At 37.6% G+C, this 16,542-nt stretch overlaps 1 protein-coding gene across 1 annotated transcript in view; it reads right to left on the bottom strand.

Moving 5' to 3' along the window:
• Positions 1–16,542, bottom strand: part of EFHC2 (EF-hand domain containing 2) — a 59,786-nt gene that overhangs the window by 23,694 nt on the left and 19,550 nt on the right. Inside the window, exons 5-11 of the mRNA XM_087967570.1 lie at positions 15,178–15,429; positions 14,276–14,386; positions 13,672–13,810; positions 4,519–4,684; positions 3,474–3,616; positions 1,994–2,190; positions 399–532 (exon numbers count right to left, since the gene is read on the bottom strand). Coding sequence (XP_087823696.1) covers positions 399–532; positions 1,994–2,190; positions 3,474–3,616; positions 4,519–4,684; positions 13,672–13,810; positions 14,276–14,386; positions 15,178–15,429 — 1,142 coding nt within the window. The remainder of the gene's footprint in view (positions 1–398; positions 533–1,993; positions 2,191–3,473; positions 3,617–4,518; positions 4,685–13,671; positions 13,811–14,275; positions 14,387–15,177; positions 15,430–16,542) is intronic.

Here is a 16,542-nt window from a genome sequence, read left to right as displayed (position 1 = left end):
GTTACAACGGCACTGAAAAAAGTGATATATGATTGGTTGTCACATATTTAATTGTTGCACTGTCCCCATAGTTATGTTATTAAAATTCAGGCACTTTTCAACTCAACTGGCATGTATTTATGACAAATGCACTGTGCCAAGATCCTGTAATCACCATTTGTAACTTTCCCAGCCGACTTCCAACAAGCAAAGTCAATGGGAAAAGCCTGATTAGCTAGTCTAGTGGTTAAGACACCCAGCTAGAAACCGGGAGACCACGAGTTAGTTCAAGTCCTGCCTCAATCATGAAAGTCAGCTGGGTGAGTTTGGGTCAAATACTCTCTCAGCCCAATTCACATATGCTGTATTAAAATTTAAATGAAATAAATTTCTATTTGCTTGGATGTTTAGAATCCTACCTGAACTCATCATAATCAATCATGTAAGTGTTCTGAGGATCAGCGGCTGCAAAAATCTGTTTAATCTCTCTTGACCGAGGTTCTCCTATAACTTTCAATTTGTTCAGGATTACGTTGATATTGGCCATAGCATACTAGAAAAAAAGATGAGAGAGATTCAACATTGATTTTGCTATATCCTTTAACCTAATATAGTGCAAGACTGAATTCTAATGACATCAAGTTATTTTTTCCTTATGACATATATCCATTAAATTAAATTCCAAATTACCACTTATGAAGAATGTGTCAACTTGTAAAGCATTCCTGGCTTGCTCTCGAGTTGCCATAAGGTGGGGAGATGTGATGGAGCAGTTCAGTTGCAAGACCAGAAGTACATTCCATGCATACCTTTCTCCAGATTGTGTCCCAGATTAACAGAGCCAGCCAGAGAGGCATGTTTTCTACAGCCCGTGAAAGTGTTTCATTGGAGAATGTGATTTATGACACACCCTGAGAGGAGGGGGGGGAAACAGAATCATAGGTGGGCAGTAAATTACGTAGGGCAGAGCCCACTGCAAAAGACCCCTTTTTGGGAAAAGTGACAACATGTTGCTCCTAATAAATAATTGGATTTCTTTTTAACCTTAGCTTGAGGCTCGTGAATTAATTAGGGTATCCATCAGAACCCTGACAGCCAGTCGGTTCTGTCCTACGTAATTCAGAATGCCAGGATTTACTTCAGAGAGTCATGTGCCAATAAACTGTACACGTACTCTCCCACTTTCCTTATATGGAAAGCAAGCAGTTTCAATTTGTATCTCACCACTGCTCTTTCCTGAGTTTTAGCATGGACAATAGTATTAGTGGAGATCCAATTTAATGGAGAGGTTAAGGCATCAGGCTAGAAACTGAAAGAGTATTGGTTCTAATCCCGCCTTAGGCATGAAACCAGCTGGGTAATTTTGGGCCAGCCACTCTTGTCAACACTAGAAAGGAGGCAATGGCAAACCACTTCAAAAATAAAAAAAACATCTTGAAGCCCACCTTCCCACCCAAGTATTCGGGAGAAGGTATTTTAGAAACTTAGTATTTTTATAACTCTTGGCTTGTTCTGTGAAGAATTAAGACAGCGAAACATATCCAGGCAATATTACTATAAAAGCAAGACAGTTTGTCAGATTATATGAATACTATAGCAAACAAGCAGTCATAAAAATGATCAAATATTCTTAGGGATTTCATTTGATTGGCGTTAGCTCCTTTGTATTTTGTATGGGAAAATAAATTTGTATAATATAGGACTTATCAAGTAGTTCCCTTTTTGTTACTATTATTATTCCTTTCTTAAAACAAAGGTAGGATTAGAACATTATGAAAAATCAGTCTGCAAACTTCAGTCCTCAGGCACAAAATAAACCCCATGGCATTTATCAAACTCACAATGTAGCATGTATTACTCATAGAGCATATTATTTTTTTACAAAATCAAACAATGATGGCTGTTTTGATCCTCAACACATAAAGAAAGATCTTTAGAGTCATCCTAATTTAGGCAAAATAATAAAAGCACATATGCCTTCGAAGACAAATAAGCATTAGCAAACATAGCTTGCCTCATCTGCATGCTTCTCCATGTAGTTGAAAGCATATTCATCAGCATCCACCAAAAGAAGGACATGGCCATGGAAACACACTTTGGCTCCAACAAACAGGTCCTTAGCTGTGTAGTATTCAGATGGCTCACTTTTATAAAACTCTTGCCCAGGCTTTTTAATGCGACTTCTTTCCAAAAATTTCCCACCAATTACTCCTATAATGAGAAAACCATGAGCACACTAGATCTTTTGAATATAAGTCATAAAATACACATTAAAATGAAACAAGACTCATACATTTCACTCACTCACACTGAATTCTCCATAGCCAAGCCCAAGTAATAATCATTAACATTCATTTCCTCCTTGCCCCAGATTTCCTCCTATATTCACGATGTTAACATAATCAAACAACATTCTTCTTTTATTTCACCACAATGATCAAACTCACAATTTTTAGAAGTTTTCATGAGCGACTGAGAATCATACCATCCCTTTGGGAGAAACTAGAATTACACCAGGCTGGATTCATAAGCAGTTAGGAAAATATTAACTCAGATGATTTTAATTTTATTTTATAATTTTATTGCAAAGTAAAAAAAAAAATAGAAATCAATACACATATTCAATAAATATATGAAGTTATAATATCTAAACAAAAATAAAAGAAAAAGAAAATACAATAAAAAATGGAAAATTAACATTAAATTTAATAACAATGTGTGAGATTATACATACTATATATGTGTTTGTAAGATATTATGAAATCTATGCCAATGCAATGCATTGTGTCATTTTTTTTAATTAGTAGAAAAAACAGCCTTTTAAAATATTAATGTTACAGATTTCTTAAAACCAGCCTTTGATAATACATTTCCAGTCATTGAGTATAATTCTCTTGACTATTTCTCATGCCTGATATAATCAGTATTTCCCCTCCATTGTCAGATTCCATGTTTTTAAAATAAATGATGTAATATAACTTTGACATCTTTAACTTGAAAACATTTACTTATATATCTGTATATACATATGATAAAATTTCATTCCCAAAAAACCATGAAAACAGATATGACCAAATAATAAGAGCTCACATACCACCAAAAACATTCCTATTTATAAGAGGGTGTCCACACTTATACAACCATATTATTGTAAAGTTTTTTATTCCCCCCTCCCCTAAATGTTTTCAGTTTGTTTTTTAATTAAATTGTACAGCTTATACATTATATTAAAGGTGGAAAAAATCTGAAGTGATTTCTTGGTCTGATTTTTTTTTTACATCTCAAAAACTGACATTTTAAGAGGGATGTGTAGACTTTTATATCCACTATAACAACTATGAGATTCAGTTAACAAAGAAAATAAGGATTGCAAGGTTTGCTTTTGCTAAGTGATGCATCACTTAGTGACAGAAATTCAATCCCAATAACAGTTGTAAGGACAATCTCTATCCTGTTCTTTATCAGAGTTGCTTGTAATAGAATTACTTTTTTACCTGTATTTCTTTGGGGAGGTTCAAACACTGATATTGTGTCATCACTTAGAAAATAAGAAATAATGAACTTCCGATCTTTAGCGATGGGATCAGAAGTAATATATTGTGCAAGGAACCGCAAAATATTACTTTCAAGGCCTTGTCTGAAAAAGCAGAAGAAAATATTTTCAAAATTGTTTCATTTTTCACATTTTTCATTTCACAACTATGTATACACTTATACTTATTATCTTGTAAACAATTGGCAAATCAAATAAATAAATAAATAAAAATAAATAAATAAATTTTCTCTTTTCCTGGGGAAACAGATAATTTCAATTTGTAAACATCCCATAGTCAGGATTTATAGTAATTCAATCTTGACCCTCCAAAACTACTATGAGAAGTGCATTGCAGTGTGCTAAAATTAGAGCCCTTCAGAGTTTAGGGATAGTTACATAATATAAATATCTTTGAAAAGAGGCGTTTGATTGCTCAAAAAATATTCCTAGGAAGCTTCCAGTCTTTCATATGCTATTCAAATGCACTAAGCGCACTCTCATACCCAATTATTAAGAATGCTTCCTAGAGAAGCCAAGATACTGAAGTTTTGGGGAGATGGTCATGAATCATACTGATTTGTAATTGTCCTCTATAAAGAAAGAATTCAAATCTGTGGGGAAATTCCATAGCAAGGCTTTCTCCATTAATTCACAAAACTTATCCATGCAGTATACAATGATCCAGATGTCCTAATTTCAAAAATGGTTTTGTAAATCCCAGACTACATTGCAAAATAGAGCATGATATAGGATATATAAATGATTAGAGTGTAGAGGCCAGAAAAGATAAATGGATCATGATGGTTCATATTTGAGATTAATGAAAATATATTAGGAGATCAATATTAGGAAATAAAAACTTTGTTAATACGATTTGTTATCTATCAGACAGAAATATGACTGCTACAATTGCCCATTTGTAATTATGAAAAAAATGACTATCTCTTCCTGTCTCTCATTCAAATGGAGAAAAAGGGTTCTGAATATCGCTTTTATTCAGATACCTGTCTTTTTCCATGAATTTCCTGAAGTCCTTTTGGGGAGGTTTAGGAAGTAAGCTAAGGCAAGAGCAAAGAGAGTCTTCTTCAGATCCAAAACCACTGTATGGAGGAATCATTCTTTCTATTTTCAGAGAAGGTGCTGTCTTGTATGGAACTGGAGTAAAATCCTCTGTGAAACACAAGTAGCAAATCAACATATTTCAGATTAGTTCTAGAATATTAGCTCTTAGATTTTATATATACCATACATCTATTGAAATAAAATAATCATGGGATAAGTATATGTTTTAAGAATAAGACATTTCTCTAAACAGGAATTTTTGCAAAACTTTTTCCTACAGATCACCATTGATAGTTCCCTTTGCTTCCTGTTCTTTTACCTGGTAAGTAAAATGAGGACCCAGATTGTTGGGGGCAATATGCTGACTTTTTAGACTGCTAAGAGAGGGCTAAAAAGCACTATGAAACAGTATTTAAGTCTAAGTGCTATTGCTATTTTTTATAGACAGGAAAAACTTATACATTACTAACAATAACCATACATTATTCTAGAAGATGGACATCATCCTACTAGCATTGATGATGTTATCTAGTTTGGGCAACAAAACGTCTGCAAGAAAACAATCAAGTTCAGAGAGCACCAAGGACCTATTATATTATAGCTATACATTTGTAAAGAGTTACTGGGAGTCGGGCAGTTTTGCTACTAACAAAACTACTATCACTACTTATAATAACAATATCTGTATTATGTAAAATATCAGAACCAACCTATGAATTGATCCACTCCCCTAGAAAACAAGTATTAAAAAAGAACAGTATGACATATGCAGAATTATCAGTAAAAAGACAAAATTATCTGCATTGAAAGTAATGCCCCCAAAAGATCTGGCACCTATAATGAAGGATGTGAATAAGACCCTTGCAAAGATTAAAATAATATGTATCAAACAGACCAATCAGTTTGCCTACATTACAGCAGTGGTAATTATAGAAAACTTGAATATCAAAAGTAAAATCACATGCAATCCCAAAGTGGAAGATCAGAGTGGAGATCAAAATAAAGAAATTAAGATCAGATGTGAGTAATTTAAAGAATATGATAGAGTAAAACCTGAAGAATGTAAGGAACAAGATAAGTCTAATAAAAAATATTGTCTTAGCACAAGAAAAATGGAATAAATCAATTTTTTAGAAATCATAAAGCAGCAAACAACAATAGTGGGGAACACTGATGGATAGATCATCCAACTGAAATAAAATCACCTATTTCATTTTTTTAATGTAAAGGTTTTTTTCTTTTTAAACATATCATTTCATGGACAGTGTAGGGTCTGAGTATCATTCATTTTGGTATAAAAATAGTATTGATACCTGTTATGTCTCCCCTTTAATTGCAGGCGAGCAAAACGAAAAGCAGCCGTTTCAAAACTAATTCAAACCAAAACAAAGTCCCACAAGAGAACGGCTGGCGTGAGTCCCAATACACAGTCATAAATCCTTACTCTGTTGGCAATTCTGTCGTGGCAGTAAATCACAAGCCTCAGAGCTTCGGCTGCAATGTCTTCACTCCCAATTAGTCACTTTGCTTCTGGCGAATTCCACCAGCCCAGCCGTGTCCTTTTATTCACTTAGGAAGCGTGCTAATTTGCCTAATTAGTTACTCGCTCTCCTCTTTCTTTCTAACTGGATTTGTCTCCTTAGCCTCCTTCTGTTCCTGACGTCTAACCATAAGTTTTCCAGATTCTCATCTCCACTGGAAAACTCTCTTATGCCTTCCCTGTCAGCCATTCCCAGCTGCTGATCAGATAAAGAACCAGAGGAGGTCGAAGGTCCTGACAACTCTAATACTTCAGGTCTGTCTTCCCTTGTTACATCCATCTCCTCATCCTGGTTACTATTCCAATCACTAAGCAATGCCGGCTCATATTTTGCTGCCATGTCCTCATCACTTGAACTCATATCTGCCACAGGAGCAGAATCCAAACCCGGAGCCACAACAATACCGATAAAAATTACCACATTATTGAAACTTACATAATCTAATGTAATTATACATATCAGTATTAACACACAATCCTTCCTTTTTCAATTATTCAGTGTTTGCTACATCCGTCTAATAGTAATAGCATAATTATTGAGCAAAGATCCTCTTTCAAAATCTGATCTTATCCTCTAACATTAATTTTAAATATATTAAGTAAAAATATGTATAACAATATTCCCCTATTATTATTTTTTCCCTATTCTAATTTTTAATACAGCCAATTGTTTTTTAATAAAAATCCTTCCTATTCATCGTCTCTCATTCTCTTGGAAATTCCACTTCTTCTCTTTTTGACTTGCCTTCCATACTCCTCCCTTGGGTCCTTATCTACATCTTTCCTATTCAACCCAACCATAATTTCCAACCCCACTATTTTTCACTGCCCGTCCACCCATAGGTCTGCCAAATCCTCTTTTTTCCAAAAATATCTTTCAATTTTTCCATTTCCATTTTTCTATCTCCTAATATATATTCTCCCAATTTTATTTCACCAAACTTTGAAGTCTCTCCTCCTTTTCTCATTGTTCTATTTGGTGTGTCGTCTGCTCTATCTCATCTTCTAAGCTTACAGTTATCTCCCTTGTTTCCTGGGTTTGATTATCTTGCTTCATTGTTCTTTGTTGCTCATTTTCAGTCTTTCCAGTTATTTCATGCAATAAGTCCTTTATCTCCCTGGAATTCCTCATCATCCTGTCATAAATGTTTCGGAGTAACATCATAATTTCTCTTTCTGTTTCCAATTCTTCCTGATGGGCCATCTTGCCTTGTTTTAAAAAGTCCAAGTAATATTCAATATTCTATCAATGTCACCACTCCAGAGTCTATTCTTTTTGACTTCCCAAAGCCAGCAGATTTTTAATCTTAGTATTGTCCATCAGGGATTACAGTAGTTATAGTTCTTTATATCACACAGTTAGTCAATGAATTCCATTTATACAATCCAGGGGATTTTCCCAATAATTCTTAGATCCACCTTTTAATTTGCTAGATAGTTCCAATATACAAAAGTCATTCCACTAATTATCCTCCAGGTTTTCAAGGTTGATCATCTGGTCACCATAAAGTAGGTAAGTATAGAGCAGTAAATAATATAGCAGATCTCCAGGTGTCACTCTTTCTTATCAGGGTTCCCAGGCTGCTATCATGCTTGGAGTATAACATGGAATATATCATTCACCAGTAGATGGCACCTTCAGGTTGAAAATCACCATTAAAAATCCACTTTAAAAGTGGAAAATCACCATTAAAAAGCCACTTTATTATTTCAAACTGTTTCAAACAAAATATCCAAAAGCCAGTCAAATGTCCAGCATTTTAAAATGCCTATTCTAGGTCTTGCCAGTAAGATTTAAACATCCAGTCTTTCTATATTTTCAGCTTTTAGTGATTTCCTGTCAGGGTGCTGTGTTTCTCTGCCTCTCTTTAGTCATCGCTAGAAAGCACTCCAGAGAGCCTCTTTTTCAGGATTAATTTTCTTTTAGGGTAAATCCTAGACAAAATTCAAAAGTCTCCTCACCCAGCACCAGTCACTGTCCACTTGATTCTGCTCCTGCACAATCTTAGTTTTGTCAGCTGCCCCAGCTTTGTGGTGGCCATTTTGGTTGCCTCGTCTTCGTCCTTGGCAAAGAGGGAAAAACCCTGGGTCCAGCAGGAGAGCCACTGCTCTTCATGACCAGCAGGTGTCTTTCCTTATCTGTCACCCCTACACGGTGACTTTAGCCCCTTGGAACTCCTCCAACAAAGAGGATTCGGCGTGGGGATGCAGAGCCCCTTTCCCCTGCGCCAATCACATTACAACATCACACTGGAAGTCTAAAATCACCAATTTCAATCAGACCAGAAGTGATTCTACTGAAGTATAAATGGCAACAGAAATTCTGGAAGCAGAAAACCAATTAAAAAGGAAACAATCATTTTGGAAAGACATATGGGAAACTCAAAAAGAATGCAAGTTGGATAAAAGAATTTGAAAATAAATTTACTACAAATTAAATGGAAGAGCCAATAATATGAGCAGAAATTGTTAAAAATCAGGTGAAAATGATTAAAAATTAGATAATTCCTGGAAATTATCAATTGCATAGCTTTTGGCTCAAATAGTTGACTAGCAAACTATAGTTAAACAGTCTAATAAACTATTGCGATAATTGGCAAAGCCTAATTTGATTCAAAACAACCCAGTGAAAGGAAACTACAGGCCAACGACATGCTAGGAAACTACGAGCCAACAATATGCTTGCCAACAATGTTTAAATTACTCACCAGCATGATGGCAGGCAAAATGAAAGAAGAAAATTTAGAAGAAAATAACATCCTTCCAATAGAAAAGAAAGGAAATAAAAGGAAAAGCTGAGACACAAAAGATCAAATTCTGACTGATAAAATTGTTTTGGGGAATTTCAAAAGGCAAAAAGCAAATTTTCATATGGTCTGGATTGATTATAACAAGGCATTTGATTATTATATAGGGTTATCAAATGTTTGCAAACAACTGGTGTCAGTAGAAACATTAGAATGTCTGTATAAAAAATGATGAAGCAGTGGAAGGCAGAACTGGTGAATAGAAATGAAAAATATGGGTTTGTCAACATTAGGAAAGGCATCTTCCAGGGTGACTCATTATTACCTTTATTATTTGTCATTGATGCGATCCCACTTTCAGTGATTTTGAAAAAAAAATCGAATCTTGAATACAAATCAGCAAAAAGTTATAATAAATTCTCACATCTGCTTTAGGTGGATGATCTGAAGTTTTATGGAAAATTAGAAATTGAAATCGAACCATTAGGAGCCATCAGGATGAAACCTCCAAGTATCTGGGGATTCTATAGTTGAGTAACATTAAGTATGGATATATTAAAAATGTAATTAGTAAAGATATCCAAAAGAGTGAGAAAAGGTTGAATATAAAAATTAGTACCCAGTACAAAAGAAGTACATCACATGGTTTGGTCAAGTAAAGAGAATAAATAAAGATTAAATCACAAAACAAATGAGTGGGTTGAAAGGAAGGAGAAGGCCAAGAAAATTGTGATTAAATAGAGCTGATGTAGACTGAGAGAGGTTAGAAATCTGACAAACAAAAGACAATGCATGAATCAGTAAATGAACATAGTGAAAGAAAGAATAGCTTCCCAAGACTGAAAGATGTGAAGTTATACTGAACTGGATTTATATAAATTAAAAGTTAAGAGCTCTTTTTTCTCTTTTCTTGTCTCCTGACTTCAATTTCTTTTGCTTACTGCTTTTTGTTTTCTTTGCATTATGTTGTTTATACCAAGAGGTATAAACATAACATAACATATTTCAAACAATAAATGGGATATTTTCCTTGAGGACAAACACTTTTCTAATGTGCAGTTATCTTCTTCCTGGATCTAAATTTCAGGACTTGCATAACAAATAGATGGCTGATTAAGATCTTCCTTGCATACCAACAGTGCCACCTAGTGCACTTCTTGAAGCTGGGCTAACAGGAACTACATTTAAATGGTTCTTCCAAGAGAACAATAGTAAAAATGGAAAGCCAGTTCTTCTACTTCCCTCGCACTAGCAACTGCAGACAACAAGCTCAGCTTGAAACTGAAAGCTGAAAGCAATACATTGTGTTAATCTCTCAAATGCATTTATTTTACTCATTTACTTGGGTATTTTTGTTGCTCTAGTCTGCAGATTCTAATAAATAAGAAGCAATTGTTTCTGTTGCTTTTCTCATTCTCTCAGAAGCATTGCTGCTGGGTAGGATGTGAAAATAAATCTTTCTCACAATTAACACATTGTTTTCGGTTGTTGAGTGCCCAGTAGAAATAAAAAAATGCAGAGATGATCAGGCTCAAACAAATAGCTTACTGGTATAGATAATAATGCTCAATGCAGCAGGCTATTTAAATTCACATTTAACTCTCCAAGAGAAATCATTTCAAACTTAAAGGACTCGAACTTAGGTTTTGCAATGGCTGTTGTTTCTCCAATAGAGTTCCCATCACCAAGTTTTATTACAATCTGATATAATCTGATATTCAGACACCAGTTTGTCTAGCATTGAATAAACAAAAAAGTGAATCAGTTAAAAAAGGCTGGTTAATTCTTACTTCATCTGAAGAATAAAATAGGAGTCAAAATTCAAGTCCATCTTTGGAGCAGAACACCACTCAAAACTGTTTTCTCCTTAGAAGCTGCATTTATTTACTTAATTAATTAAAGCACTCATGGGGAGAGCCTGGTCATGTTATGACCAGGACTTTATTTTTGAACATATTTGCAAGTTTCAGTATTAAATAGCTTGATATGTATACTGCAAATCTTCAACCATAAAAAACATCAAAAACTTTGCCATAGTAAATCATTTCAATAGACTGCTCCAAAGGAAGTATAGGGGCCACACAGAGCCTATGGGCTGCCCATTGATCTAAAGCAGACATGTCAAACACAAGGCCCACAGGCCAGATCCGGCCCACAATGTGGTTAGATTTGGTCTGCGGGGCCGCCTGGAGACAGCAAGGGACCAGCCCCTGCCGCCTTGGCCCCAGCCTGGCCCCAGCCCAGCAGGCGGCAACTGCATGGGGGCTAGCAGCCAGGGTGGCCCCACGGGCTAGATCTAAGGCCCAGGTGGGCTGCAACAAAGTTGATGTAGATCAGCACGGGGCCAGCAATGGTGCAGCGCCTGCCACCAGCTGTCTCCATGGCTCGCTTGCTGGTGCAGTGTTGCAAGCTGGCCTCGCAGCCCACCCCCACCCCCGTGTAGTAAAACTGTGGCCACTGGCAGCGCTGCCACCCACTGCCCCTCCCTTCATGCCTTTCTGGGGAGGGGGGAGGGAGATTGGAATGAGAGGGAGGAAGGTCTGAAGAAAGTCCTGCATTAGGACTTGGCCACCAGCAGCCCAGCTGCCCTTTTGCCGTTCCCTTGTCCCCTTCTCTTGATCTGTCCTGGTGTTCTCCCATTCTATCGCTGAGGATGCTTTGCTTACAAGGCTGGATCTCCTCGCATGGAGAGGGAGCAGGAATCCCTCTGACCCATGCACTTTGCTCTCCTGCATCCACCATGAGCAACCTGGCCAAGGAGAGAGAGCACAGCATCAGCAGCCTAAAGGAAGGGGTAAGTGCGGCTGGACATGCCAAAGAAGAAGTGGGGCTGGGCTGCAAGATCCCAGTGCCCCAGGAGCTCGAGGGCCAAGCTGGTCGCTTGCCCTCTGTTGCAGAGCTCCGATCAGCCCGCGCTGCCATCCATGCAAGGAGACCCACTCTGCGTGGCCTGAGAGGGACAGCGAGGCTCCTTTGGTGAACAAGGCTTTGGTGCTCACTCTGGTCTCGCCTTCCTCCACTGGAGACCTCCGGATCCTCTCTCCCAGCTTTCACTGGCGACGGAGGATGACACTGCTGAGTGTGGAAGTGCAGAGAAGAAGGTTTGCAGGGAGCAGTTTCCTCCGAATCCAACTTCTGCGTGACAGATCTCTGAAGAGGAGGAGGGGTGGTGGGGGAGCAGCATTCTTACCACACGATTGGAAATGGGGATTCCCTTTCGAGAAGGGCCAGCCTCTCTCATGCAGGACTGGGGAGTGCTGCTCCCCTGCCTCCTCCTCTTGCTCTCCAGAGATCTGTCAAGACAGAAGTTGGACAGAGGAAACTGCTTCCTGCAAACTTTCTCCTGTGCTTCCACACATAGCAGTATCATCCTACACCTCCTGCTTTGCTGGGAGGGAGCACTGAACAGGGAAACTCCAATGATGTCTGGGATTGGGAGAAAAACGTCTTCTTTAGCGTGTTTTGTGTGTGTGTGTGTGTGTGTGGGGACGCATACACACACACACACACACACCATTCCAAATCTGGAGACTTTTATCCACATCTGAGCTTGCAAACTGCCAATCATGCCTGGGCTTGGGGAGAATGCGGGGTGTGGGTGGGTGTCAGCACGCACACATGCACTTGGCTGCCAGCAGTTTAGGGAGGCAAGGAGCTTGTGGGGCACCAAACTGTCCCCACATCAAGTTAGCCAGTACAACTTGTTCTGTCCCAATCTAGCTGTCCCGAGTCAGCTGTGTCCAGTGAGCAGCATTGAGCTGGCCATACCCAGCCATGCCCACCAAGTTGTGGCAACTCGGCTGTGATCACACAACCACGCCTACCCAGCCACGCCCATCTGGCTGCTGTGAGTCGTCATCAGTGGTGGGATTCAAAAAAATTTACTATCTGTTCTGTGGGCATGGCTAGGAGACGTGGCTAGGGGGCGTGGCCATGTGACTATGTTGGCGTGGCTTTTTGTTTTGAAGCACTCCCCCCCCCCCCAGTTTTTGGACCTTCTGGGCCTCAAGCAAGGCTCCTGTAAGGGGGGAATTTTGCTCCCAGAAGGCTCCCCTAGGGCTCAGGAAGGCAGAAAACTAAGTTTTGTCTTCCTGGGCCTCAGGGAAGCCTCCTGGGCGAAGTAATAAGTAAGTGAGGGGAATCCTGGCACAGCTGATCGTAGGAACAGCTGACTGTCGGGTGGGGGAAAAAAAGAAATACCTTAAGGAATGACTGGGCGGGCTAGCATCAGGAGAGCAGGATGAGCGAGATCGGGCAGGCGGGGCAAATGAGCAATGACTGGATGACCAGGTCAGGGGCATGGCCAGCCAGAAGTTACTACCGGTTCGGCGACCCACACCAAATCCTTGCTACCAGTTTGACCGAAGTGGTGCGAACTGGCTGAATACTACCACTGGTCGTCATAGTCTTACATGCAACTGGCCTTTTGAGGGCAACCATAATGCTGATACAGCCCTCAATGAAATTGAGTTTGACATCCCTAGTCTAAGATTTCATTTTGTTTATTTTTAATTTAATATTAAATATGATTATTCTCCATTCATATTTTTCTCCATTACAAGTTTTAATTTGGTAGCAACCTTTGACAATTTCTGGGGGATATAACTAGAGGTAAAAATACATGAAATCCAGATATGGCAGAATCTTTGCCTTAAAGGATATTGATAAAAGCATTCATCTCTAATTGGTTAAGCTCCTATACAGATGTTGTTGCTAAAACGTGCACTACAATAATGTTCTCAATGGATTAAAAAACCAACCTTGACAAATACACAATTTAAAATTAAAATATTGGTATTTTTACTTACTGACTCCATACTTTGTCTTATAATATTCTTTGGAAAATTCATCACAATCACAGAGAATTATTTTTCGTCCCCAAACATTGATTGTTGCTCCTATTCTCAGGTCACAGTCTTTATAAAATTCCTGATACACAGCTCCTGTCTAATAATTGGAGAGGGGGGAGAGGAGAAAGAGGGAAATATATACACTGATGATTATAAGTTATTTTATTTTGAAAAAATTCTTGAGAAGCTTCAGTTTGAGAAATATCTTTTTGAATGAGATTATATGTTTGTATTACATTACAGTAGAACCTCTGGTCATGACCATAATTTGTTCCATAACTTTGGCGATTTCTTCGTCTTCTAATGTTTCATCTTCAGGAATTTCTGGGTCAAGGGTCATGTTTGACTGCCACCCAAGTATGTGTTTGTGACCAGATTCAAAAATTTTGTGAATTTTTGGGTCGGAACCTGATTTGGTTGTGGTCAGAAACGTTTGTGACCTACTGTATACATCTTCTACCAATTCACATTTTCACCCAATCTGCTTACTCAAATAACAGTCATAGAAAGACAATTTAAATATAGTGAACTTTGTAAATTATAATTGTCTAAAATAGCTTACCTTACGATTATCCAGAATATAACGACCTTTATTTCCAACTAGCCCTCCAAACACATTCAAGACTGTCCGATCTGTAATTGTACCAGGCTGATATATTCCAACTGGAGCAAACTGGGGTTCAGGTAAAAAAGACACAGGCTATTAATATATGTAATTGCCAGACTAACTAAAGAGAGCAGCCAGGATTATCTAGTACAAAGAGTGCTCGATGTATGACTATTCATTCAGCAACTGAAATTACACTGGTGCTAACTGAATGGAATTACAACCCATGCCTGAAGTCACAGCTGTTGCAGTGTCCTCATGATCATGTGCTCAAAATTCAGGAGCTTGGCAGCTCAGCCACACTTACAACCATTGGGGCACGGCAACTCCCTCCACCTGCCTATGTAAATCTACGCAAATATGTAAAAATGTTTATGTAAGCTGATAGGCTCTGTCTGAAGCCAGCTGAGGCCTCCCAGGCCATGGCTTAATTGCATGTGCTGCAAGACCCCATCTTATCCTCAGCCTACATTTGGCGTCCAAGTGTTTTTCCCACTCTCTCTGAAGCAACCAATGCTATTTAGTTGGGATTTCATTCACTTAATGACCCATGAGATCACTTAACAATTATAACTGTGAATGCCAGAATTACAGTTGTTCAGCAAAGTGGTCATGTCATGTCTTACTTAAAGACCACTTCACTCAACCATCAAGATTCCTGTCCCAATTATAAGTCAAAAACTACCTGCATCTGAAATTTTATAAGGTACTAAACGTCTGTTTCACGTAAAAGCTACATTTTATGTCCATCTAACTACATATGTTATTTCATTGAAATGGACAGCAAATGAAATAAATGTATAAATGCGTTCCAACCTTGCCAAATATCAAACCATATTTTTCACATACGCATTTACCTTTGGTAGTTTCTGTCTATTGAGGAATAGAGGTACAGCGTCCCGGCCAGAATTTATAGGTATCACTTCTTTTATTTCAATCGTATCATCAGCCAAAAAATAATGTAGCACCACTTCTCGAATGTCCCCAAACATTGTTTCAGTGTCATCCCAAACACCATAAAAACGTAAAACATGTCCCTCATGTTCTAGAAACTGGCGAAGTGTATCAAAGCGCTCATAGGGACGCAATGGTGTCATACTATCTATCAACTGCAGATCAAAAAAGAAAATGTTTTTTTTAAATTACTATAGTTATGAACATAAAAAATCTCAGTGTGTCAGTAACTTTAAAAAATACCCCATAGGACCAGTCTGCATAGCTAAAATCATATTTTTTTCTAATACTTCTTTTTTCCTATACATTTTATTTCAGTATAACAGATACATATTTCACTTTTGTTTATAGCAAATGAAATATATGCTACATTTAGTAACCATCCAGGAACAATTTCAATAGTGACCCCAGATATCAAGTTTCAATATTTTTTTCTTTTTATGGAGAACTTTTACATCTAAAAACTGGAAATCATTACTATCTTCCAATATCTCAATACACAATCCCATTTTTTCTATGTAAAAATGTGTCCCAGGCACATTTTTGTCAGATATATTTTCTTCATTTTGTAATCATTTTTTTTCATGTTCTGAAGTAGTAGTATAAAGTTTCTTATCCAAGTAGGCATTGGTTCTTGTTCTCAAAACGAACCTTTTAGTATTATTTCATACTAGTAGCTTGCTATATTATGCCTATAAAATAAAGTAAAATGGTTGTTCTCAAAATCTATCCATTAGTATTATTTCAGTATTAGTAACTTGCTACAATATGCCTGTAAGGAAGGTTCACAGACAAAATAAATAATTGTATTGAAAAGCACATTAGGTGAATATTGGAGGTAACGAGATTATATAAAAGGCAGTTTATGAAAATAGGAACACAATTTGAATGGAAGAAAATGGTCTGAAGAAATGGCAGCAATGAGGAAAAAGATAGCACAGATAAAAATTTGAAGAGACCAAATTGTTCATAGATAAAGCTAGAAAGCCAATACAAATACCCTAGAAACAGTGCAAATGATATTACCTTCAATTTGAAACCTGAATTTGAGGTTTCAAGCAATAAGAACCTAAAAGAAATAGGATGAATATCCCTGTCTCTTCAGAACACTAACCTTGGATATTATGACATCACTGAAACTAGTAGAGAGGAAGAAGTGGGAGGGGCTGCTGGAATTAAGAGGGGAAAAGCCAATTATTCTATAAGCCCTTACCAATGACTGAGCAACCATAGTATTCCAGGCTTTAAAATATTAATAAAATGATCAT

This window comes from Notechis scutatus, chromosome 5 (assembly GCF_049901735.1).
Source record: "Notechis scutatus isolate UNSWTSFEM ecotype Mainland chromosome 5, rNotScu1.2, whole genome shotgun sequence".
Lineage (NCBI taxonomy): Eukaryota > Metazoa > Chordata > Lepidosauria > Squamata > Elapidae > Notechis > Notechis scutatus.
This window is presented reverse-complemented; position numbering and strand designations above follow the sequence as displayed.